We start from the raw sequence: 26,596 nt of genomic DNA on the forward strand, positions 1-26,596 counted from the left end.
CTCTTAAAACTGGGATAATTTATACTGTCCATTGACGAGTGTTCAGGTGCCCCCACCCCTGTGGTTTAGACAGTATCATATTGCAGACTATGCAATATGTCCCCACCACCACCACCACCACATCCCAACTTCCTGGATGGTTCATAAGCCACCAAGAATGTCCTCAGACATCATCACCTGGGATTCACCAGGCACCTGCTGTCCAGGATGGTCACTGTACTTTGAATTGTGGGGTCCCTTCATTGAACTACCTCGGAGATACTTTGTGGTTTCTGAGTCAGATGTTGCACGTCTAAGCAACTGGTTTGCATCTCTCTTGCAGACCCTGAGCCATTGTCCTGTGTTGGACCATTAAGAAGCCTATGCTAGGGTCAACAAGATGGCTCAGTGGGTAAAGCGTTGGCCATGCAAGCCTGACAACATGACTTCCATCCCCAGAAGCCACACTGACTCCTCAAAGTTGTCCTCAGACCTCCACACACACTTGGTGTTATGCTTGTGCACACACCCGTGTATACACACACACAAAACGACAAATTAATTAAAATAAAAAGAAGCCAGCTTCTTCTGTCCACTCATGGCTACAGACTCATACTGCTCATGTTCTGTGCCTATTCCCAGCCTCATCATCTTTTCTCTTTAATCGTATCATTTTTAACTTTACTCATTTTATCCTATTTTATCCACTAAAAATGATATCTAATCTTTTCTAGAGCCACCCAGAGCCCTAAATAAACTTGTACCTAGACTATGTCAAACACAGTTGCATTGCACACGACTCTGCCAGCAAGTGTTTGACTATGTTGGACAGCCCTTGCTGCCTGTCACACATAAACCTGGTGCCCACGCCAGTGCCTTGAACCGCTGAAACTTCTCCATGCTTTTCTTAAAGAGATCTCATCTTGTTGGCTGATCTTGCCCAGGATGTATCATCATAGCCCTTATTATAACAAGGACCCTATAAAACAGAGACCACCTTCCGTATTTTGCTGAGGCTTTGAGACTGGCAGGGGAACGACCCAAGCCTTTATAGCAAATTCAAGAGTCGGGTCTCTCAATCTCCAGCTTGGCATTCTGGTTCTGATTTAAGGAACTCCTCCAGCTTGTCTCAGTGAGCATAAAGGAAGAGGGGGTTCAGTCACCACTATAGCTTGTTGGTGGGAAATAGCATATACAGTGTGCTCCGAGGTTTTTAGCAACAGCAGGGGTGGGGAGTGAGGGGCTTAGATGGTCCCAGTGATGGTTAACCACTGTCAACTTGATCGACTGAATTTAGGATGGCACACATCTCAAGGTGTTTCATGATGGAGTCCATAAACATTTAACACTGAATGTAGGCAGCTCTATTCCGTGGGCTGGAGTCCCAACTGAATAAAAAAGCAGAGCGCTAGCAGGTGCATTCATCTCTGCTTCCTGAGAAGTGGTTGTAATGTGACTGCCTCAATGCCTAAAGCCACGACTTCTCACCATGAGAGACAGTGTCCTCAAACTAGGAACCAAAAACAAACCCTTCTTTACTTACACTGTGTGCACCAGGCATTTCTGTCACAGCAAAGAGAGATTAATCAAAACGCTTCCTAACCACAAAACACAAAGAGCAGACAAGGCATGAAAATAGTTGAACAGGTCAATGATGAACACACACACAGGAGTAAGCAAGGCTAGTGGCCTCTAAGGTTCAAACAGGACTTTGGGAAGGCCAGGCTTGACTATTGGCAAAATGCGATTGACTTCTGCTGAGGTAGGCATGTGTGCCTGAGAGCATTTGCATGCATGTCTGTGTGTGTGTGTGTGTGTGTGTGTGTGTGTGTGTGTGTGTGTGTGTGACAGAAGCCAGGCAGCTGAGGCAGCAGGGATGACAGAACCACTGGCCTGACTGAGGAGAATGTCTCAGAAATTGGCAAAAGACAATCTGGAGAGGTAAGGAGAGGAGACCACGGATACCAAAGAGCCACCTGAGGTCTGAGGCAGGTGCTCTGGGACCCTGCGCTCTGGGTTCCTGTGGCTAGGCGGGGCACAGAGCACATGATGCCAGCCTCATTCCCTATTAGGCAAAGCACGGCACCATCTGTATGGTCCCAGGAGCAAGAGCAGGCGTTTTATAACTTCCTTTTCTTTTTCAGTCTACATTAAAAATAAATGTTCCCTTCAGCTCTCAGATGTATATCTCTGGTGCAACCTGCCCACATTCTCTCCTGCTGCCCTTTCCAGAACATGGCAGGGGAAGGGAAGGAAGAGATGGAAAGAGGGAGCCAGTCCACCCGGCTGATGCCAGTGGATCACACCTCTTCCAAGAGGGAAGAGCGGCAGGCATGGCCACACATGGTGGAGAGCGCCAGGAATGCAGGGGGACCAGGGAAAGTGGAAGTAGAGGGAACCAGAGCCAGCAGCCAGACTTTCTTCCCACCCCCACCCTCCCGCACTGCAGGACCTTGGCCAAATCACACCTCCCATCTTTGAATTTATAGTTCATGCAGTGGCTGGAGTCCCCTCTGCAGCTCCAGCCCTCCGGCAGCTGTCCTCTCCCCATATCATGTGTACTGCCGTGGACCTGTGGTAATCAGATGCTGGGGCCAAGACTGACCCAGGTCACACCTGTTAAGTAAAGAACTGCCCGGGCATCTCTCAGGAGAGCCAGGAGAGGAAGAAAGGCACAGACAGAATGGCGTGGTGTCTGGCACATGCTCCCGGATGTCAGGTGCTGGTGTCACCCCTCCTCCAGTTCCTCTCTCAGTCTTTCCTGCACCCCCTTCCTTTGATCCCCACAGCCTGCACCTCACAACTGAGCCTCATCCTAAAACGTAATTCTTCGTGTGAGTATGTATGTGTTCACATGTGTGCTGGTGTGCATGCACATGCATGTGCAAGCCTCTGGAGGCTGAGAGGAGCAGACCATAGACACAGCATGGATCAGAGCCTCCTCCAGGGGCTGACCCCAGCTAACTAAGAGTGCCGAAGAATGTGCGCCAAGCGTGGGGGTCTGCGCCATGGCACCACTGCAGCCTTCACTAACTGGTCTAGGGACACCACGTGCAGAGCTACGTTGCTGCTGGTACTGTGACGAACATGCCTTCTCTGCATTAACATCTCCAAGCATCCGCTGAGCACCTCACCCACCTGGACTCTGGGGCTGAAGAGAGACAATTTATGCTGCTATAGAGACAGAATATGGACTGGGTCAGTAGCTCCCACCTGGAAAATGGTTCAAAAGAAAACTCACACCCTTATTCCATCTCTTTCAGTGTCCTAACTTCTGTAGACAGACACTTTGGGGGAGGGGTATTGGGGGCTTCTTGTTTTTGTTTTTCAAGACAGGGTTTCTCTGTGTATCCTTGGCTGTCCTAGAACTCACTCTGTCGAGCAGGCTGGCCTTGAACTCAGAGATCTACCAGCCTCTGCTTCCCACTTGCTGGGATTAAAGGTGTGCACCATCACCACCTGGCTGACAAGTTCTTTTTTAAAAAAGGTTTATTTGCCTTCGTATTTATGTGTATAGTGCGGGTATGGGCCCACGAGTGTAGGGCCCAGAGAAGCATCCCCCAGAGACTGAGTTAAAGGTGGCTGTGAGCTGCCCAATGTGGGCTCTAGGAACTGACCTCACAGCCCCTGGAAGAACAGCCACTTCTGGCTGCTAGCCACTGAGCCATCTTCTTGAGCCCAAACAAGTCTTAAACTGGGAAAACAGCACCTCAAACATCCCAGTCTTCCGGCCAGGAGTATCACCTGAGCAGCTGAAGTTGGGGGTGGAGGTGGGCAGGGAACAAGCAGGGCACCAATAACCAGCCTTGGAGGGACCTGAGCAGCCCCAAGCCTTGCCATTCCCACATCACTCTCGGGTGACAGCAGGAAGGTACAGAGCTCATAACGAGTTCAAGGCCGTCTTAACCTACGTGAGACTGTCTCAAAATACACACACATACATATGTGCACACCTACATATATTCATATACACATATACATACATATATACATATACACACACACGCACACACAACGCACATATGGGGGCGTGCTAGAGAGATGGCTCAGTGGTTAGGTGCACTTGTTCTTAAAGAAGACCTGCATGCTGTTCCCAGCACCTCATGGTGGCTCACAACTGTCTGTAACTCTAGTTATAAGGGCTCTGATGCCCTCTTCTGACCTCAGTGGGCACATAAACTGAAACAAACACTTCTAGAGCAGGGCCACTGGGTAGATGGCTCACTGTGCAAGCATGAGGACCTGAGTTTGATCCCCAGCACCCACATAAAAGTTGGCCGTGGCAGCCTGTACTTGTAAGCCCATCGCTGAGGAGGTGAAGACAGGAGGAGTCTGGGGGTGTGCTGGTCAGCCAGTCTAGACAACTGGTTAGCTCTGGGTTCAGGGAAAGATGCTGTCTCAAGGAGTAAGGTGGAAAGCAGCCAAGGAAGACACCTGAGGTCAATCTCTGGCCTCCAAACCATGTCTGTACACCAGCAAGTGCATGTGTACACACACACACACACACACACACACACACACACACAAAGATCTAACTATTGGGAGGTGAAGCATTTGTTGAGCCTCACCACAGAGTACCACCAAATTGTCCCAACTGACAAGAAAAAGATAGGAAAAGTGTCCCTTTACCCTCTGCTCAGCTGTTGCTTAGCTCAGCACCCCTTGCCATCACCTGGGTCTCCACTCTCCTCTGCAGGCTCCCACCCCCTCCCTCCTCCTTACATTTACCTCCTTTACACAGTCTGTTTCCCCAAAACTGCCCTCAGCTTTGGGGGTGAGAAGCCAGGAGATATTCACAGCCCTCATTAGTGGAGTACCTGTCTTTTGACATCTTCCCTTCTTTCCCTGCTCTACTATACCGCAACAGCTGTTTCTCACAGACCTGCCACAGCTGGTGTACCTAAAACTTTGCTAATTTTTTTATCGTGTTTTGCCTCCATCTTCTGATCTATATGGCTAATGATCTGAAATGTAACACTTTGTTATAACAGGGTGGTTCCCAAACTTTCTCATGCTGTGACTCTTTAATCCACTTCCTCATGTTGTGGTGACCCCCAACCAGAAAATTATTTTCACTGTTGCTCCATAACTGTAAGTTTGCTACTGTTATGAATCGTGATGTAAATATCTGTTTTCTGATGGTCTTGGGTGACCCCTATGAAAGGGTCGTTTAAACCTCCAAACAACCCACAGGTTGAGAATTACGGATTTAATCTCAAGAAATGGCTTTTGTCAAGCCTGTCTAACCCTGGTTGGTGAGGCCCAGCTTTAACTGGACTGACACCTCTTGCATGGTATGGATGGGGCCACTGGAAGTGAATGGGCCCAGGGACGGGGTAGGGTGGGAGAGCTGGGATTAGGATTAGGATATAGAAGAAAGCAGTTTGGCTTAAGGAGGATTCAGGATGCCAGGAAAGCCCAGGGACATGAACAAACCCTGACAGAAAGTGAACCCTTTGCCTCTCCCATACAGTGGACATTGGGTGACTTCAGGAGTATCTTCTGAGTCCTGGGATTCTATACTCATGGAAGCATCTGGAGCAGTAAGGGACAGCTCAGATTGTGTAACCCCAGCCTATTCATGTCCCAAGAAAGCTAGAATCTGTGGCCAGAAAGGGAGCTTACTTGCTATAGTATTTGTCCAACATGCACAGAGCTTGGGGTTCCATGCCCAGCACTGCATAGGCCAGGTGTGGTACACACACCTGGAATCCTAGCACTGGGAGGTGAAGCAGGAGAATCAGGCATTCAAGGACCCACGGTTACTTATTGAATTGAGGACAACCTTAGTTACTTCAGAGACTTATCTCGAAGATAAGCAAATAAATTGACTAATTAATTAGGCATCAGGCCCACCCACTAATGCCTTATTAATGAAGATCTGCATCCTTCATCCTTCTGGGATCTGAAACCTCCTGACTGGATGGGAATGCAGAGCTGAGAAGGGAGCCTTAGGCCCATGAGGGACTGAGCTCTGGCATATGAGGCATGCAGAACACAGGCAGAAAGTTAAACAGACCCAATAGCAAAGGGCACTTCCACTACAGGTTCGTGGGAAGGACAGTGTTCCTAAGTACTACAATGGGAAGCTGGGAAAAGAGATATTAACTGTAGGATGCATCCCCATGGTAGGGGCTTCTTGGAGAACCCTGAAAGGATGGATACTGGGCCACAGCAGCCGCAGAAATGGCCTGGGCACACTAGCTTAGCATCCGTGCTTCTGAATAAATTGGGATCTTTTTGCCACACACTAAAGTGGGGGAAAGTTCCCATCTTTAAATGTTAAGCTTAAAATAAGCCCCGACACGGGTGCCAGTGGATCTGTGAAATCTGCTGACTAAACTGGCACCAGCGCCTGTGAGAGAACCAGCTCGTCCCTTCGGAGCTCTGGGGTAGGGAATGAGGTTACTTTCGGGGTGAGCAGGAGGGCATGAGATCGAGCAGGGATGCTCACGGAGGCAGGAGGCTGCTTGGATGTGACATCTAGAAGCTTCTCTGCTGAGGCACCTGCCAGCCTTCCTCACCCCTTCCCTTCATCACTCCGGGGCCCAGTTCCTAGCACATTCGCTGGCACCCTCATTTCTATTTCGGTAAGCGTTTTCAGTGGCTTCTATGTGCGTATATTTCTTACTCGCTCAGACCAGGGGCTTCATGAAGGTGTGGACCGGAACCTTCCAGCCCCTTTGGGACCAGTAAGGAAGGAGTGTTCAGGGCTGTCAGGCAAGAGCAGTATATCAGAGGGGCTAATGTGGCTGAGGGGACTAGGCTTCAGGTACTGGAGAAGCAGACATGTTCCTTCCATTTAAAGTTTTGATCTGGTGGTGGTGGGAGTCAAGAGTGGGACCTGAGAGTGGCCATTGGCTCACCCCTGTGCAAACACAGAGATGGAAGGCCATGGGTTCTCCATATCCACGGGCTCAACTAGAGACTCACCCCTGACTCACTAAGCTGGATCTTGGGACATGGCTTTCTGGGACTCAGAAGCAGGTCAGCTGCTGGGCTGTCCACTGGGACATCATGTCCCAGGCCATGCTCCCTGTTCTGCCTCAGTGGAGAGGTCACGCCACTGCTCTGAGGTGCACTGTCTCAACCTGTGTGCTAACTCAGGCTCTTGTACACAGACTGAGGACCAGTCCACACTGCACATCCGCTTTCACAGTGCACAGCCCCACAGCAAAGGAGGCCAGACACCAACAAGGCTGCACTTCCCGGCAACGATGGTTTACCTCAGGTGTGAGGGAACCACTTCGGTACCACTAACCGGTGAGACTCTGCTTCAAAACAAATACACCACCACAACAATAAAACAGCTCCAGCTCTTAGCTTTGCTGATCTGTCCTGGCTGAGGACAGCCATGGATGGCTAAAGCCCACCCCGTCTCTTAGTCATGGTCATAAGCCCATATCCACCTGTGAGTGGCCAGCTCAGATGCCCCGGTCTCTGGTTTGATAATGTTGCTAAAGGGCATATCGATGTAAATGTTTATAAAAGTATTATGTCAGAGCTGAAGAGATGGCTCAGTCAGTGAAGTGCTTGCCTTGGAAGCATGGCGACCTGGGTTCAATCCCACCAGAAGCCACTTTAAAAAGAAGTGGGGTATGAGGTGTGGTGACACAAGGTTTATCTCAGCACAGGCGAGGTGGGAATAGGGTGGGTTCCTTGGGGCTCATTGGCCAGCCTAACCTGCTTGGTGAGTTCCAGGCCAGTGAGGGATCCTGTGTCAAAATGAAGACGGAAAAGGAACAACACCTGAGGTTGCCTTCTGACCTACGCATACACACCCATGCACAAACACACATTCAGACACAAAAATGACCAGGATAGACTCGCTCAGACCAGGGGCTTATATGCCTACCTATTAACTACTCTGCCCTTCTTTCTCATTCATAAAAATCTCTGTAAGATTGAGAATCAACTGTATAAAAGCTAAATTCCCCATGAAATGCCACTGTTGTATGGGGCTCCCAAGAAGACTCCTCAAAAACAGATGACTCAGTTGTGAGATATTTCACTCTTTTCTTCTTTATCCTCCTTGAAATGTGCGTTTGACTGGATTCCAGCAGCCATCATGTGGGCTGAGAGGTGACAGTACAGTAGAAACCAGCACTGAGAAAGCTTGATGAAAACCGAAAAAAAAATGAGAGAACTCCTGTTGTTTAGGCCATTGTTGCTCTGAATTTTCAACAATATGTAGATGATCCCACATATAACTGATAACAGTTATGCTACAAAGAAAATCACTATAAATCAAAACAATAGATTTACAGAGGTCATGTTCTTTGAAAATAAGATTACGCTGTAATAACAACAACAACAAATTAACAATTTTAAAAAAAGGAATCGCTTAATCTCAACTTAGGGGCTGGAGAAGGCTAAGCAGTTAAGAGTGGGGGCTGCTCTTAAATGGCCTAAGTTCAGTTCCCAGCACTGCTATAGCTCCAGCTCCAGGGATCCCATGCCCTCTTCTGGCATCTGCAGGCACCTACATACACATGTTCAAACTCATACACAAGAACACATAATTAATGTGGCTCATGACTAGGAGCACACATTTCTCTTGCAGAGGACCCAAATTCAGTTCCCAGCCCCTTATTAGGTGGCTAACAATCACCTGTAACTCTAGCTACAGAGAACTTTGGCCTCTCTGGCCTCTGGACACCAGGCCACCTGGCCACCTGGACACATGTACATGTGTGCACACACAAGCACACACACAAACACAATTTTTTTAAATATATTTTTTTAAAAATCTCAATTAAGGAGGATTCAAAATCATAATTTCAAACTTATTTGGAAAACAATAGCATAGAGTTACATTATGTATCTATACACATGAAAATATGTGATATCCCAGCCTTAAACATTTTCATTAGGAAAGAGTAAGAAATCAAGACAAAAAGTTAAAAAATGCAGGTTGAGGCCTTAGAGAGAGTTCAGTGCTTGCCACCAAGACCCACGACCTGAGTTCAAGCTTTGGAATCCACCTGGTGGGTTTACTCCATCCATGTACCATGGCATGTGTACACATATGCCCCCCAAAAAAGTAATAAAAATCCTTGTTTAAAGAATAGCAGGCCAGGCCAGGCAGTGGTGGCACATACCTTTAATCCCAGTACTCGGAAGGCAGAGGCAGATGGATCTCTGTGAGCCTGGTCTACAGAGAGAGAGAGAGAGAGAGAGAGAGTTTCAAGACATCCATGGCTACACAGAGAAACCCTGTCTTGAGAAAAAAAAAAAAAAAAAAAGAATAGCAGGCCAGAAATGTAGCCTGCTACCATACATTGGTAGATTATGTGACCAGCACACACAAAACCGTGGATTCTAGCCTAGAAGTGGCATTGCATGCCTATGATTCCAGAGCTCTGGAGTTGAAGGCAGGAAGATCAAAAATTCAAGGTCATCCATACTCAGCTACCTGGCCAACCTGGGCTACTATGATGGGCATTCCACCAACTGAAACTTTTCTTTCTTTCTTTCCTCCTCCTGCTTTATTTTCCTTTTGAGAAGTGATCTCACTGTGTTGACCCAACTGGTCTCAAACTGCAGGGCTCAAGCAACCCCCCTGCCTCAGCCTGCAGTGGAACTCCAACTCTAAGCACAAGCCAGGGAAACTTGCTTCAAAAGAATAATTTCACATAATACCTTGTATGTACACAAAAGACTAAAACCTGAAGCTTAAGCCAAACTTCTAACAGAGGTGACTTCTGGGAAAGAGTGGGAGATGAAGTATGTCATAAGGGCCTCTGCTTCTATTATTTAAATTCAAAACTAAGAAGACAGTCACATATTGTTTATATCAATTTTATTTTATTTTTAGATTTTAATAATTCTTAGTCAAGTCTTATGTATCTTAGGGCTTTGAACTCTGTGTGGCTGAAGCTGGCCCTAAACTCCTGCTCCTCCTGTCCCCATAGCCAAAATGCTGGGATTACAGGCATGTGCTACCATGCCCAGCATTAAAATATTCTTTATATATATATAAAAAAAAAAACTCGTGGTGGTATTTTTGAATCCCAAAGAACATATTCATATATTACTTGTATAAAATATACATCTTTTTTTCCTTTAATCCTAGAGATATTTTTGAACTCCAAAGATAAGAGAAAAATATATCAAATGATTCCCAAAGAAATGGAAAAAATTTACTTACAAAAGAAAACACATTTAAGCCAAACATTGTTCATGCCTGAAATAAGAAGACATTGCCTGCAAGGCAGTGATGCAGACAGAGGATGGCCCACGAGCTCCAAATGCTACTCAAAAGAGCATTGGAGCCAAAGGCAAAGCCTGATAGTCATACATCTGAGACAGCTGTTGTTTAGAGTCCAAATCATTAAAAAAAAAAAACTGGCAGGTGTATAGAGGCAGAGGCTAGAGGAAGAGCCAGATTCTGTGGCACAGGGCCATAATCTCAGCCCTCAGGAGACTGACACAGGAAGATGAGCAGTTTGAGGCCAGCCTGGGTTATATATAGTCGAACCCATCTCAACAAAAAACAGTGCCCTAAAATGTAAATGGAGTTCTCGGTCTCTCTCTGTTCACAGAATCCTTAGCAGAACCCATCAGACAAAAGTCCTCAAGGACGAGTTTGTCTTTTCCACCTTTGTGTCCCCAACCTTACTGAGAGTCCTTTATGAAACAATTGTTAGGAGAATACAATCTTAGACACATTTCCTGGGAATCTCTGCTGAAGAGCCTCTGAGCACTTGTAATAATAATTATTCAACTTGAAAAAGAAAAAAGACCAAGGCAAATGATATGCCAACCCCTTCCTGGGTTGGTGGGCACATATTTGCTATCTGATTCTTGATATTTATAATGCTTATATATAGAATGCAACTAAAATAAAATAAAATAATGTGAGTGAGTGCTCATCACCAGAATTAGGAGGAGCAAAGGATCAACTGAGAACCAGTGGAAAGAATCACTCTAATATAAACCAGGAATAAAAATGGAAAAAAAATAACAAAGTATAATTAACAAGCCAGAAAAAATTGAAAGCCAGGCTTTAAAAGGGTACGGATAAAGCTGAGTGGTGGTGCCACATGCAGAAGCAGATAGATTTCTACGAGTTCAAGGCCAGCCTGGTCTACAAAGCGTTCCAGGACAGCCAAGGCTACACAGAGAAACCCGGTCTCAAAACAAACAAACAAAACAACAGCAATAAAAAAAAAGAGTGGGGTAGGGTGGGGTGGGGATAGAGCCTGGGTGGAAGAGTGCTGGCTGCAGGAGCCCTGCATTCCGTCCACAGAGTCAGGTAAGGTGAATACAGTGGTGCACACTTGCAATCCCAGGACCCAGGAGATGGAGGCAGGAGAACCACAAGTTCAAAGTTAACCTCAACAACATATCAGTAATGGTACACACTTGTAATTTAGGCCCTCAGGAGGCTGAGGTGGAGGGTCAAGAGTTCCAGGTACATAAAGTATCTCAAAACACCAAAACAAAGCAAAACCCCCAAGTCCCCCAAGGACTAAGGCTTAACACTAACAAACTTCTTTAGCATGCACAAGGCCTTAAGTTTGATCAGGAGCATTAGGGGGAAACATTGAATTTTTAAAAAATGAAATATTGGGGTAGGAATAAAAGCTGCACAGGAAAACCTTGTCTCAAAAAACCAAAAACAAACAACAAAAAAACAAAACCACAAATTTCAAAATTAAAAGTGCTATCTCCTCCCCCACACTGCCCCTTCTTCCCTAAGACTTCCTGCACTCTGCCCAAAGTTTGCTGTGAGTCTTCGCATCTGCTTCGATTCCCTGCTGGGTGGAGGCTTTCAGAGGACATCTATGATCATTTCCTGTCCTGTTCCCTCTGTTCCACCACTTCTGGTGTCTATCCTATTTGCCCTTCTGATTGAGAATTAAGTGTCCTCCCTAGGGCACTCCTTGTTTTTTAGCTTCTTTAGGCCTGCACATTTTAGCATGGTTATCCTATATTATATGGCTAACACCCACTTATAAGACCTTGCTTGTCTTTCTGCTACTGGGTTACCTCGCTCAGGATGATCTTTTCTAGTTCCATTCCCCCTTTCAGTGGACTAGGGAAAGGGGGTGGGGAGAAGAAGGGTGGGACTGGAGGAGAGGAGGGATGGGGCTACAATTGGGATATGAAGTGAATACATTGTAAAAACTAAAAGCTTAAAAGTGCACATGTTTACAATGAAGTCTTTTACACATGCGCAGAAGTCTGGAGGGTAACAAGAGAGGGCACACTCTGCTGGTCGTGCTTTCCACTTCCTCAAAGGACAGTGGAAATGTTCCTTTTTTGTATGAACCAACAGGAATGATGGCACCGCTTTCTTGCTGGACTCCATCCCCTCCCCCCGAAGTGAAAGGTACGGTGAGTGAGTCCTACTTGTCCCTCCCAAGGCTGTTTTCACAGATAAGGACATACAGCCATACACCATATATACTATCACTTTGCACATTTTTAAACATGATATAAATGACATCAGCGAGTATTACTACTGTGCTACTATTTTCTCATTCAACACTGTTTTTCAGACTTAATCCATATTCATAACACAGAATACTTAACACAGGAAAGAAATCATGAGCAGGGCTAAACCCGACTCCAAAACCAAACAAAAAGAACACCCGAAACCCTTTCTGAATTAATTTGCAACTTCAATTTCCACAAGGTGCCCTTGTCTTCCTGGTTCCTTCAGAAAGCCGCAGCCTCCAATAGGAGGGTCCAAGGAGCTTTCCCACCTTGGGTGGTCTAAGTCAGACTCCTTTGGTGGAGTGCTGTATGGCAGCAAGGGAAAGGAGGCAGGCACGCACCCTTTCTCCCAGCAGTCCCCCCGCTAGGACAGTAAACTGGATCTTCTGCCAACTATTTATGAACAATGATATTGTTAGACATTTAAAGTTTCATTTTGGAAAAGAAAACCCTTTGCAAGCAAGACTTACAATTGGTGTCCCGAAAGGAATGTAACCTGTGGATAGGGAAAGAAAAGGAGTCAGGTCCTATGAACCTTCTGAATCCCATGAGGTACCCAGAAGCCTTTGGTGCTTGCTCTGCCCCATGGCTTTGGTGAAGAAGCCCAGGACAATCACAGAGAGACACTAAGCCTTCCCTTGATTCAGCTCTCCCCAAAGCAGAGGGCTCACTATCTTCTCTGACTCACCCCTTTCTCTGTTCCCCAACTCCAGCACCCTCCAGAATCCAGAGGCTGGCCCGCAGGCAGAGCAGCCTGCTGCTCGTCACCAGTGGTCCTCTGAACCGTTTCCTCTCTGAGATACAATACCTACCTCCCACCCCCATCTCTATGGTTTTAACTCCCAAGAAGCCCTGAGTGTCTTCCTTCTTCCTTTAGTCTTTTTCCCCCCTTCTTCTTCTTCTTCTTCTTTCACCTCACAGCCATTCATGGGACAGGAATTCCCTGTCCACCTGAAATGAGCATATGTTAGATGCCAGATCATTTAAAAGCTCTAATGTTCTGGCTGGCCAGCCTCCAAGAGCAGTAGAGCATTGGGTGAGTTTCAGCCAACATAGGTCCTGGCCTATGTGCAAGGCTTTTGCACTGCTGTCAGTGGGCAGCCTCCTGCTCCTCTGTTATTATAGCACAGCCTCTGGCTTATGCTAAGCAGTCAGCTGATGGGCAGGCACCAGGGTCCATACTTATGAGTTTCATGGAGAACCGAGGTTCACATTCTGAGCAAACACAGCTCTATGTGCTGGCTCCACAGCTCTTCTGTGCCTCCCTCTGGGGACAGGGCCAAGTTTGGGGGTTGGAATAAGGGGGCTGGAAGAAATGCCTGCTTCAGAAAGGTCCAGAATTACCAAAGAAGACAAGCTGGGGTACGAGCCTACTGTGCCAGGAGAGGGACAGCTAACAGCTCCAACTCTAGGACTTATATGTCCAGCGCCTCTGTTGCCTAAGGCCTTTACAGCAAAGGCTGGGCCGCTGCAGCCAGTGTGACAGTTCACAGAATGGCATCACACAGCCCCTATCTCACCCTTCCTTTACTTGCACCCCAAGTGTGAAACACACAAACTCGCCCTTAGCGGCTGCCAGACAGGGATTTCCTGGGTACAGAAACTCACAGCCCTTGTGGGCTCCACAGAACAGATCTCTGCCTTGTCTAAACAAAGGTTGTGAACACATACTGCACAAGTCTGCCCAGAAGGGATGTTAACAAGGTCAGAGGACAGTGAATCTGGCTAAATGCTATGGCCTAGGACAGGAAGCAGATGTTGAGAAAAAATGCATTGCAAGGGTCAAATGGGACTTGTAGGAACCACAGCTTGCCCACAGCAAGTGGCGTGAGACTGCTATTAGGGAGGATTTTGTGACCGGTTAGAGGCCAAGATCCACTGCAGAGGCCAAGATCCACTGCAGAGGCCATAGCTCCACCCAAGTCACAAGGTGGAAAAGGGAGACAGGTGTGTGCTGTGTCGAACATGGTTGAGCTAACGTAAACATGCAGGCAAGAGTGTGGCTGCATGTGTGACAGGCTTTGCCTTTCTCTGGTGCTGTGCTGTAACAATTGTCCCCAAATTGAGAGAGTCACTTCTGGAGGAAATGGGGAGCATAAGATGGAGGTGCTTGAAACAATCAGGGTGCTCACAAAGTTACAAGATGCCCAAGGCCCTCTCTGAGGCTACAGAAGCAGTAGGCTTCAGGTGACTCTTCAGGTGGTGCTCTGTTCCAGGTGGACAGGGAGTGCCAGGGAGGCATCTGTCATGACTTGACACCTACATCGTGATGTGCTTTTTGGTAATACTCTTGCCTGAGAGCCAATAATGCTCCTTTAGGTGACCTAGTAAACTTGGTGGTTCATCAAGAGATTTGAGTGGACTGTTTCTTTGGGATGCCATTAGCACACTTTCTAGGGTGAGCACATGTTTTTTCACATCTTCCCAGGAAAGTTCATATAATATCTGAGATGTGGCCACTCCTAGCTCAGACACAGCCAGCACCACAAGCTGGGCAGAGCCAGGAGGGTCTCAGGAGCTCACCTGACATTCTGAAAGGCATGAAGATCTTCTCGTTGGTGTCCGGGTGTAGGATAGCCTAGTGGTAGGGAGAGGAGAAGCAGAAGCAGAAGCAGAGGTGTGAAGGATGAAGACAAGGATAGCTTCCCCAAGAAGATCCGCCCACTCATGAACCTCTGCTGCCTCTGGACAGTTGGTTTCACCACTTCTCATAAAGGAAAACTCATATATAAGCCATGGTCAGTGTCCTCCTAACCTGGCTTCCAAGCCATGGCAGCCAAGACTGTGCCCACCTTGAAGTCTCCTTGCCTGTCACACAACAGACACAGAATCAGACCTGGTGGACATAACCCAGTCTTTTCTTAGAAATTTTAGAGTTCTCAGGGGTGAGGACAGTCAGGCAAGAACCCCAACATTCAGATGCTCAGGCCCTGGGGTGCTAGGAGGAAGGAAGGAGTGGGGAGAGGCTAGGTACCCAGTAGCCATGGGGTGAGGGTTTCTGCTAGACCCCTGGAACAGGTAAAGAAGGTGCCCAGTAAAGCACAGAGAAGGAGAAAAAAAGAACCCAGAACTGTATTACCTGTTTGATTTTCTGTGCACTCCAGAGCTGGAAGAGAGAGAAAAAAATAAGAATTAAACACTCGTGGTAGTTTAAGCAACACGACCCATGTTTTCTTTCCATTTTTTTTTAAGATTTATTTTTATTTATGACTGTATAAGAATCTGTGGTGGTTTGAATAGGAATGGCCCCTGTAGATTCATGTGTTTGAATGCTTAGCCCATAGGGAGTGGCACTATTAGGAGGTGTGGCCTTGTTAGAGGAAGTGTGTCACAGTTGGGGCAGGCTTTGAGGTTTCCTAGGCTCAAGCTACACCCAGTGTGAAACACAGTCTCCTTCTGCTGGGTGTGGATCCGATGTAGATCTCTTAGCTACCTCTCCAGCACCATGTCTGCCTCCTTCCCACCATGCTTTTTTTCATGATGATAATGGACTAAACGTCTGAACTATAAGGCAGCACCAAGTGAATGCTTTTCTTTATAAGAGTTGCCATGGTCATGGTGTCTCTTCACAGAAATGAAACCTTGACTAAGCATGTTATCTGTGTGAGTATATACCACATGTGTGCATGCTTGTGGAAGTCAGAAGAGGTGTCAGATCCCATGGAGCTGGAGTTGCAGGCAGTTTTGTGAGCTGCTCCCTGTGGGATGTGGGACCGAACTCAAGTCTTCAGGTGGGCAGCCAGTGTTCTAACCACTGAACCACCTCTCCAGCCCTCAATTAATTATTTTTGAGACAGGATATTCTGTAGCCCAGCCTATCCTCAAACTCAATATATAGCTGAAGATGAGCCTGAACTCTTGATCCTCCCAGAGCCTGCACCTCCAGAGTATCAGATTGAGGTGTTCGACCATGCTCAGCTCATGGAGTCCTAGGGATGAAATCCAGGGCTTTGAGTATGCTAGGCAACCATAGATCCTAGTCTACTTCTTTTGGGGTATTTTTTTCCTTTCTTTTTGCTAAATTCAATGTTTCAATTGGCACATATTCATTATGGCATTTTTATATGTATATGTCATTATACCTGGCACGCGTCATGTTTTTTAACCAAGGGAATTTTGAGACAGGGTTTTCTGTAGCTCAGGGTGACCTTGAACTCCTGTCTCCTTCCTAAGGGCTGGGGTCACAGGTGGTACTATGATAACACATGCTTTTGTTGTTGTTGTTATTTTGTTTTGTTTGAGACAGGGTTTCTCTGTGTAGTCCTGGCTGTCCTGGGCCTCAGCTGGGATTAAAGGAGTGTACTACCACCCCTGGTTAATGCATGTCTTTTGAATCAAGAAAACATGACAAATGAACATCAACACTGGATAAAATAGTGGCCTGTGAAAAGATATTTGAGCTGGGTGCTGGTGATCCCAGCAACTCAGGAGGATCAGGAGTTTAAGACCAGCTTGGGATACTTGAGACCCAATTTCAAAACACGAAACAAATTGATGTTTGAAATACCTAAATGAAAAATATCCTTTCTCAGTGAGCCTGGCTACGCATGCATAGATATAGATAGAATTCAGACAGAATGAGACAACTTGGGAACTAAAGAGAACTTTAGAACCGCGCAGCCTCTTCAGAGATCTACACACAGTGCCACAAGGAAAAGGGAAGGACAAACTGGAGCTCTACCACTTCCTGGATGGGAAGCTAGCCTGCCTGCCTGTCTTCCCTCACTTCTCTTTTCTTTCCTTTCAACATTCCTTTAAAAAAAATACTTTATTTGGGCTGGAGAGATGTCTCAGAGATTAAGAGCATTGACTGTTCCTCCAAAGGTCCTCAGTTCAATTCCCTGCAGCCACATGGTGGCTCACAACCATCTATAATGAGGTCTGGTGCCTTCTTCTGGTGCTGTAGGCATGATAGTGTATAAATTATAAATAAATAAATCTTTAAAAATGTTTTCTTTATTTGTATATGATATGTACATGTGGGGTACATACGTGCAAGTCTCTACAGAGGCCAGAAGGCGGCACCAGATCCCTTGGCACTGGAGTTCTAAGGCACTGTGTATAGCTAGACTCGTGGCTACTTTGTGGGTTCCTTTTTCTACCACCCTTCTTAAAGGTGAAATGTGGGCATAGATATCGTTGAACTACTTCCTGCTGATTAGGGGCATCAAGTTCCTTGGGGCAAGTTTGATATTCACCATCAGGATATTCAATTTCTTCTACTCATCTCTTTGCATATGGACAAACAGCAACCAACTGCAAGAACAGCAGCCAGCAGCAGGAGGAGCAGCAGCTGCTGCCACAGCCTGCCCCGGGACGACAGCACTTATACACCCTCTCAAGACTTCCATGCACTTGCAGAAACTCTCTGTAGCTGGCAAAATCACACCCCTTTGAGAGCATGAGGCAAATCAGAGTCAGCTGCTGTGGACAATCTGAAGCAGCCCCATATGCCACACTTGAGATTAAAACAAAAACACAAACACATAACAATCTGTGTTTTTAAAGAAACCAAAATTACAAAATTCTCACTGCAGTTGTGAGCTTCCTACTGTGGGTGCTGAGAATCAAACTCAGGTCCTCTGCAAGAGGGGTGTGTACTGGGTCATTGTCACAGCCCCATATTCTGTTCTGCTTTTCAAGACAATCTTGTGTATCCCAGGCTGCTCTCACACAGCTCTCCACAGCCAAGGATGACCTTAAAATCCAGATCCTCCTGCCTCCACCTCCTGTGTGAACATCACACTTTACACAGTGTGTGGTACACAGCTGAAAAGCCCTCTACCAGCTGAACTACATCTGAAGCTAAGGCTTCTGCACACAGGGGTCTGAACAGGAGGAGGCCAGAGGTTGACATCAGGTGTCTTCAATCTGCTCTCTACCACATTTTTCTGATTCAGCTAGACTGACTGGCCAGTGAGCTCCAGGGATGCTCTTATCTCTGCATCCCCAGTGCAGGGATTCACGGCTTTTGCAGGGGTGCAGGGATCGAATTCAGCTCCTTATGCTTGCATGGTAAGCACTTTACTGAATGAGCCATCTCCCAAACCCCCCAAAGCTTCTTTTTGCTATTCTTTGCTCTTTTTATATAGAATTATTTTAGAATTCTGTATCTTGTTCACATATTGCCTTTTCAAAATCGTTATATGTGTACATATAAGATAGATAGATAGATAGATAGATAGATAGATAGATAGATAGATAGACAGATCTGGCTGTAAAAGGCAAGACCACTTGACCAGCATGCTATAGATAAGCTGTCCTCAACCTTCCTAACACTGTGACTCTTTAATACAGTTCCTCATATTGTGGTGATCCCCAACCTTAAAATCATTTTGTTGCTACTTCATAACTGTAATTTTGTTACTGTTATGGATCATAATGTAAACATCTGATATGTGACACCTGTAAAAGGGTCACTTGATCCCCAAAGGAGCTTTGATCCACAAGTTGATAACCACTGCTATAGTTTAATCAGTTAATTAATATAATAAAGGCAACTACTAGAAAAAGAAATATTGTGCACTTAAAATTTTTGATGAGCCAGGCTTAGTGGCATACACCTTTAATCACAATAATCAGGAGGTAAAGGCAGGTATATCTCTGAGTTCATGGCCAAACTGTTCATAGTGAGTTCCAGGACAGCCAGAGCTACATAGTGAATAGTGAGAACCTGTCCCCTCCCCCCCTTTGTTTTGTTTAATGAAATTGAGTGCATAGCATCCAAGTCCTAATAGCTAAAAGTTCCTTTGGTGTGTGGGGAATTAAACATACAACAAAATCCCCATAGTTAGAGAACAGCAGCTGGCAGGTGGCTGACCAGTCAGGGGTGTGTGTGACTGAGCTCTGGTGGCAGAGGAGAAATGACATGTGCATTTCCTGGGCCTGTGCTCCCCACCCCTATATGTTCTGTTCCCCCCTGTGTGTCAGAACTAGGTGGGGCTGCACCACAGCCGTGGGGTGCTAACAGGACACCAGGGAGGGGAAAGGTGAGCCAGCCAAGCAAATATTTCTTCCTTCTTAGCAGGAATTGTATCTCTACCAACCTCAAAGAGATGGTACACACGCTCAGGCACTTTGGCCCATCTTGCCTTGTCAGCCACCATCTTTCCTTGTCCTCCCAAACACTTTTGACTTGAACTTTTTTTTTTTTTTAAGTCAAAGCACACCTGTAACCCCAGCACTTAGAGGCTGAAGCAGAATGAGCCTGGATTCCAGGACAACCTATGCTATACAGCAAGTTTCAGGCCAGCTGGGCAGCATGGAGAGAAACCAGATCAACAAATCAAACACAAGTAAACGAAAGAATTAATCAGAGCAGGGTATGGTGGCGCATGCCTATATGGCCCTGAACTCTGGAGGTAGAGGTAAAAGGATCAGGAGTTCAAGGCCACTCCCAGCTACACAGTGAATTTGAGGCCATCCTAGGCTACATGAAACCATTTCGCAAATAACCACAACAATAATCAGTCAGAAGAGAAAGGAGGTGGGATCCATGCTCACTTCCTTCCAGCCTACCACACCAAGCCCAACTCAAAAGAATAGGTTAAGGACACTGGGCTTACAGGTCTAGCTGGGTTTCTCTCTGTAACCTGCTGGACCCTAGGGTTAAAGGCTGAATTTAGAAAAGGCAGCACATACTACCCACAGTGGAAAAGCCACTCGTGCAAGCAGGTCACGGAGAGCCACCCTGCCACATACAACCACGCATGGAAGAGCAGCTAAGCCATGGTGTCTGGCCATCCACCTGGAGAGTGCAGGCCAGACCCCCCCCCCCCCGCGTCTTCACAGCAACACACAGCAGTACCTCCACCCTGAACTGCAGCTCCAGATCTAGAGCTGACCTCCTTTGTACTCAGCCCAGTACGCCTCTGGCTGAACATGCAACTGTGTAGCCCTGACCCCGTGGGACTGACTGGCTTTCGTAATGGCCCTGCATGGATCTGAGAGCTGAAATTCTGTTTGTTTGGCTCCCTTGGAGAACAGGGACAAAGGGCACTATGGGGAAGCCATCTGGGTGGCCGTTAGAACACACAAATTCACTGATTTCAGAAGTAGCCAGACTGAACCTCAGTCTCCAAGTGGAGATTAAGGGAGGGGTGGGCTGGGGGTCCCACATGCTGCTCGGAGGCAGGACACACCCCAGCACCCAGAGGAAGAACAACGGCCCCACCCCCAGTCTGGCTCACTTACTTCCCCTCTGTCTCCTAGCAAGCTGCTTCTCTAAACCTCCTAAGGCAGCGAAGACAGAGCCTATTTAAAACAACCTCCAGAAGGTAATTAAACAGAGCCTGAAGGGGACCCTTCTGTACGGGAAGGACGCCTCCATTCAACAAACAAAAAACTTCCTAATTGATCAGTTGGGCCTCATTGCATTATAGTGCACCATTAATTGTGTTGCCATGGTAATGCGCAGGTACCGTGTACCTATTCAAGCCTATGTGGGGTGAAGGGAGCCCCTAATTATGCAGATCCAGGAAAGAAGATGAATGTCCTGCTTGCTTCTGCAGCACTCTGGTGTCAGCAGCTGTGGCTTCTCCCTTCAGGAAGCTTTTCTCAAGGTACAGGTTCCCTGCAGAGGAACCCAGGTTTGAATTCAAAATCCCCCATCAGCTCACTAGATGTGGGATGATTTACTTAGTCTTTCTCAGCCTCCAATACCTCTTTTGTAAGATAGGGATATTTGTTTTCAAGTTTATTAAAAAATAATTCATTTAGTGGGCAAATGTTTATTACACACCTACCTTATATTGAGCACTAAAGATATCTCAGTGCAAAATGATGTGGTAGTTCAGTTGGTAGAAGGCTGTCTTAGCATGCTTGATGCCCTGGGTTCCATGCCAGCATCACATAAACCAGTCATGCTTATAATCGAAGCACTCTGGAGGTGGAGGCAGGAGGATCAGGAGTTCAAAGCCATCTTCAGCTACATACTGTGTTTGAAGCCAGCCTGGAACACAGACTTGAGGTTTAGCAGTTTCCTCCAAACTAAACTTTTCTCCAGGAGAGAGAAAAGATCCTGAGACTCAGAAAGTAAACAAAAAGTCACATATTTGGGAAAGCAGAAACTTGGAAGATTCTGGAAGGTGTTTTCCAAGGGCTATTGAAGCAGATTCTAACTACTGAGGGAGGAGACTGACCAAGCAAGCTGAAGAGAGACTCTAGACTGCAGAGCACCTGCAAGTCATGGGCTCACCATTTAAGATTATGGAGAAGTTATCAGCTGTCCGTGAGCAGGAGAGCAAGCACCCTGGATGTCTTGAGGTAACTAAGGGCACACACAAGGAGCTCATGACATTAGTGATGGCTGCGGGAATCAGGACCAGCTACGGGATTTTGATCCACATACCTGCCCCAAAGGACCAGGAAGCAGACAGAGCAGGTGTGAGAGACCAAGATTGTCTGCTCCAAGTCCAAGACTCTGTAGGACCTTTTGGATGTCCCAGACATGATACGTGAGCAGGGCCATGCCAGAGCTAGGACCTGGGGCTCTCCTTAATTTCATACTGCTGTGGAGCTGATATGCCATCTCTGTCCCCTCTATTCCCCAGTCTGTGAAGGCCAGGGGTATGTGACTTTGATGACTGCAGCCCCAGGAAGGAGGCACTATGACAGCCACCACACACAGTCCAATTCTTCAGGCTCTCCAGAGGGAGGTGCTGCTCCAGGGGACCAGAGTGACAGGCTCACACCTAGAATACTGTGCCACCCAGTCACCAGATAGACCCACCAGGCACTACCACTGCCAGCCAGAATGCAGCAGCACAGGAAACACCTAAATGCCAAGCTCCAGGCCCATCCCCCCCCCCACTCTCAAGAGGCCTGTAGGGGCTTTGGGGACAGTAAACAAAGCTATGTGAGAGGACAGCAACCCTCAGCTGTCCTCTGAGTGAGCAAACAGAATAATGTGGCCTCTATCCTCAAACTCTGGGAGCTGAAAGAAGTCAAAAGAGACCCAGCTCAGTAGCAATGGGGTATAACGGAGCAGGTATCAGGTCAGAGTTAGGAAGTGGCATTCTATTTCTGACAGGTACAAGGACACCAGAAGATTTGTGGACTCCTTCAGGCTACAGAGGGCTGGAGGTTCCATTTCACCATACAGACCCAAAGCCAGACAGAAATGCCACCACTGGGGAGTGAGACTACAGCCTGTCTCCCTACCCAGAGCTGCAGGGCAAATAGCTCAAGACAGACAGGACCTGCTTGATTGCCTGGCCTTCCTGTCTCATCACTGGCCTCGGGCCCTGCACGGGCACTGGGCCAAGGTACTGAGGTTCCTTTGCCATGCCAGCCTCTAGCACATCCGCCCTGTTCATTTCTTCTAAGGTGTGCATCTTTGTCTGCAGCAGTCCTACTGCAAACTTGCGCATTCCTTTCTCTCCTTTCATGGATGGCATCCCCCAGCCCAGCCCCTTCTCCATAGCTTACTAGAAAACCCTTCCAGGCTGGGTATTGAGGCATACACCTTTAATGTCCGCACTCAAGGGACAGAGGTAGGAGGAGCTTTGTAAGTTCAGAACCAGCCTGGTCTATATAATGTATCTATCTGGCCTGAGTGTGGGCAAGTTTCTGTTTCCGTTGATCTCCCACACTGTCATTTTTCTTCGATGTCAGTGTCTTTTGGGGTGGGGTGGGGTGTCCTGTGAGGAAAGACACCCACCCAGCTTCATTCCTCTTTGTCCTGTAGTGATGAAATGCAAGGGGAAGGATAGATAAGGAGAAGAGGATGTAGCTCAGTGGCAAGCCTCTGCCCGGCACACAGCAGACTCCTATTCAGTCCCCAGGACTTAGAAGGAGAGGGAAGGGGGGCACCTGAATGTCAGGTTAAGATGTCTAAGACGCAGAACTTGGGAGATGGCTCTCTTAGGAAAGTACCTGCTGTGTATTCATGAACACCTGAAGTTGGATCCCCAACACCTGTGAAAAGCCAGATGTGACAGTGTGCGCTTGTGACCCCAGTGATGTGAGAGGCAGAGCCTAGTAACAGGCAACTGCCGCAGCCAAATCAATGAGCCACAGCTTCAGCAAGACACCCTTTCTCAAAAAATCAATGTGAGCAACTGAGGAACGGTACCTTTTGTTTTCCATACTCGATTGCACACATGCCACCTGCACACACTAACAAGTACATACAATGGAAACATGAACACACAAAGTACATCTAATATCTGGTCTAGGAGTTACAGAATGATAAATTTTCGAAGAAACAGTATAGCTGAATATGATGGCTCACTCTTCTAACCCTGACGCAGGGGGATCACCTTGAGTTCAAGATTAGCCAGCTCCAGAATCAAGTGCTATCTCAAAAACAACAACAACAATATGTAAACATGTTTGCTAGGTCTGCTAAGAACTTTCAGATTTAAAGGAGTCACCAAAAATCCAAAATAATGATGTTAAGACTCAAAATAAGCTGGGCATGAAAACTCACACCTGTGATCCCAGCATTTAAGAGGCTAAAGCATGAGCACTGCCATGAGTTTGAGGCTGAGCTAAAAGTGAGACCCTGTCTCAAGAAAGAAAGAAAGAAAGAAAGAAAGAAAGAAAGAAAGAAAGAAAAGAAAGAAAAGAAAAGAAAAGGCCTGTAATCCAAGTACTTTTGAAATGGAGAGAATAGAGAGAATTTTAAATCAAGAGTTCAGGGTCATCCTTATCTATACAGCAAGACTGAGAGGCATCCTGGGCTACATGAGATCCATCTCAAAAGAAAAAAAAAAAAAAAACAGGAGATGAAGAAAGGGAGAAGAGGCAGAATTAAGAGAAGACAAAAGGGAAGAAGGGATGATGAGGACCATAAATAACCTCAGAGAAAGAAAGAAAGACTACCTTCAAAAAAAAATCCAAAATTAAGTGGCATCAGATTTTCCAAAAGTCAGGAGAAAATAAGGAATGGTCTTCAAAATTATGAGGAAAAAAATTGATTGTCAACCTAAGACTCTCTCACCCAATTTTCCATTAAGTTTAGTGGAGGCACGTGCCTTTAAGGTGGATCTCCGAGTGTGTGAGGCCAGCCTTGTCTACAAAGTGAGTCTCGAGTCAGCCAAGACTGCATAGTGAGACTCAATCTTGAAAACAACAATAACAAAAACACTCCAAACATTTAAACACTCTTCTCAGCACCGCTTTCAGGGAGCTAGGAAAAGCATTTCACCAAAACTATAGGATACACGAAGAAAAGAGAGAGCTGAGACTGGCCAGATGTAGGAAAGGGGAAATGGCAATGGAAGATGGGGTCTTCAAAGTAAAAGGAGGCACCAGAATGCTCAATGTAGAAGATGCAGCAAGAGTTAGAAGTGGAACAAAATATATCAGTGAAAGACACAGGCAATGATTAACTCCAGATAAAACATAAAGTTGAAAAAGACAAAAAACAGTCATGGTACAAACAAGTTGACTGGTTGGTAACCATTATTTAATGATTGGAATGACACGAACAGCTGAAATACAGATCTCAAAACCATAATCAGATATTTGAGGAGGGAGGTGAACTGGAAGGAAGATATGGCTTAAGAGAAGTGGAGGATAAGAGAGCCAAATCCTTGACACTCACAACTTACAAAACCAAGTAGCTGCAAAATGTCAGTTCAGATGAATGAATACAGATTTATGTACCTGAGATTCTGCTAAAAGGAGCTTCTTCTGGTGACCAGGACTGGGAGGGGCAACACAATGCTTTTTTATTACAAGGGCCTTTTTGAACTATGTGGAAACATTTCCTTGAAAAACACAGAATTAGGTTTTGAAATAAAGTTTCTGAACCAAAAGAAAAACTTTGGCACACTAGCAACAAGATTCTGGGCTCCCTCTCCCTATCTCTGCCAACCCCTAGCAGAGGTACCTGCTCGTTGGTAACTCCTGGGCGTAGGGTGCCATGCTTGTAGTCCTCCAGCAGCTGCACAGCCTCTCTGAGACGTCTCTGTGGAGGAAAGAAAAGAGACATTATGTGGCATCAGTGTTCACAGGGCCTGGCCACCCCAAAACACACATGAAAAACACTAGGAAAGGTCCTGTCTAAATGTCCTTCAACAGGGACCTGGCTCGACAGCAGTGGTATATAACAGATCAGCCAGCCCATCCTGAAACCAAAGTAAAAGTCAGGAGATGGTGAGTAAAGCGCTGGTGTGCACCACAAAACAAAAGTGAGGGAGTGCATACTTGGAACCTCAGAGCCAGAGGGGTTGAAACTGGGAGTCCTGCGGCTCGCTGGTTAGAGAGCACGGCCTGCTTGGTGAGCGCCAGGCCAGGGAGAGACCCTGTCTCAAAACAAAAAGGTCAACAGCACCTAAGGAACGACACCTGAGGTTGACCTCTGGCCTCCACGCCGGTGCTCATACAAAATAAGTAAATAACATTTTTTAAAAAAATACCAACAGATTTACCTATTCAAGTGCTTATGGCTATAATACCTGACAGAAAGGGAGGGAAAGAGGGTTGAATTGCGTGGTGTTTTTTTGTTTGTTTGTTTGTTTGTGTTTGTTTTTGGTTTTTTGTTTTGTTTTGTTTTTTAGCTCCTCAAAGCAACAGATGTGATAGAAGGTAGCCTTCATTCACCAAAAGATGTGAATGCAGATGTTTACAACAGCTCTCACACATGGCTAAAACTACAGATAACTAACAGAAGTGCAGAAGACTATATGCACTCAATGAAATGCCACACAATAACTTGCCAGGAATGGTGGTGTCTGCCTGCAGACACACCTGGTATTAGAGGCAAAGGCAGAGGAACCATGAGTTCCAACCCAGTTGAGGCTACAGACTCTGTTCCAAGCCAGCAAAAACAGTGAAACTAGACAATAAACAGTGAAACTGTCTCAAAAATAGGCAAACAAGCCTGGTGTCATGGCACATATTTTTAAATCCCAGCACTCAGGAGGAGGCAAGCAGATCTCTGTGAGTTTGTAGCTAGCCTAGTCTACATGGTGAGTTCAAGTCAGTGAGGCTAAACTGACCCCTGGAAAGGGGTGGCAAGTTCAAACCAGCTTTTACTACAGAGTGAGTCTGAAGGTAGCCTGGGCTACACAAGAAACCAAAAAGAAAGAAAGAGGAAGGGCGAGAAGGAAAGAGAGTGGAAGGCAGGGAAGGAGGGGCTGGTGGAGGGACGAAAGGACAGACGGAGGGAGAATACACAGCAATTTAAAAAGTAAGCTGAAAGAGGTGGTGGTGCACACCTGAA

The 26,596-nt window shown here is 46.5% G+C and overlaps 1 protein-coding gene across 5 annotated transcripts in view; it reads right to left on the reverse strand.

Moving 5' to 3' along the window:
- Nucleotides 1–26,596, reverse strand: part of Sfxn5 (sideroflexin 5) — a 116,962-nt gene that overhangs the window by 60,111 nt on the left and 30,255 nt on the right. For all 5 annotated transcript variants that reach the window (XM_060383639.1, XM_060383638.1, XM_060383637.1 and 2 more), the window contains exons 3-6: nucleotides 25,262–25,339; nucleotides 15,503–15,529; nucleotides 14,947–15,001; nucleotides 12,894–12,919 (exon numbers count right to left, since the gene is read on the reverse strand). In XM_060383639.1, coding sequence (XP_060239622.1) covers nucleotides 12,894–12,919; nucleotides 14,947–15,001; nucleotides 15,503–15,529; nucleotides 25,262–25,339 — 186 coding nt within the window. The remainder of the gene's footprint in view (nucleotides 1–12,893; nucleotides 12,920–14,946; nucleotides 15,002–15,502; nucleotides 15,530–25,261; nucleotides 25,340–26,596) is intronic.

The sequence above is a fragment of the Meriones unguiculatus genome, chromosome 5 (genome assembly GCF_030254825.1).
Source record: "Meriones unguiculatus strain TT.TT164.6M chromosome 5, Bangor_MerUng_6.1, whole genome shotgun sequence".
In the NCBI taxonomy this organism is placed as follows: Eukaryota; Metazoa; Chordata; class Mammalia; order Rodentia; family Muridae; genus Meriones; species Meriones unguiculatus.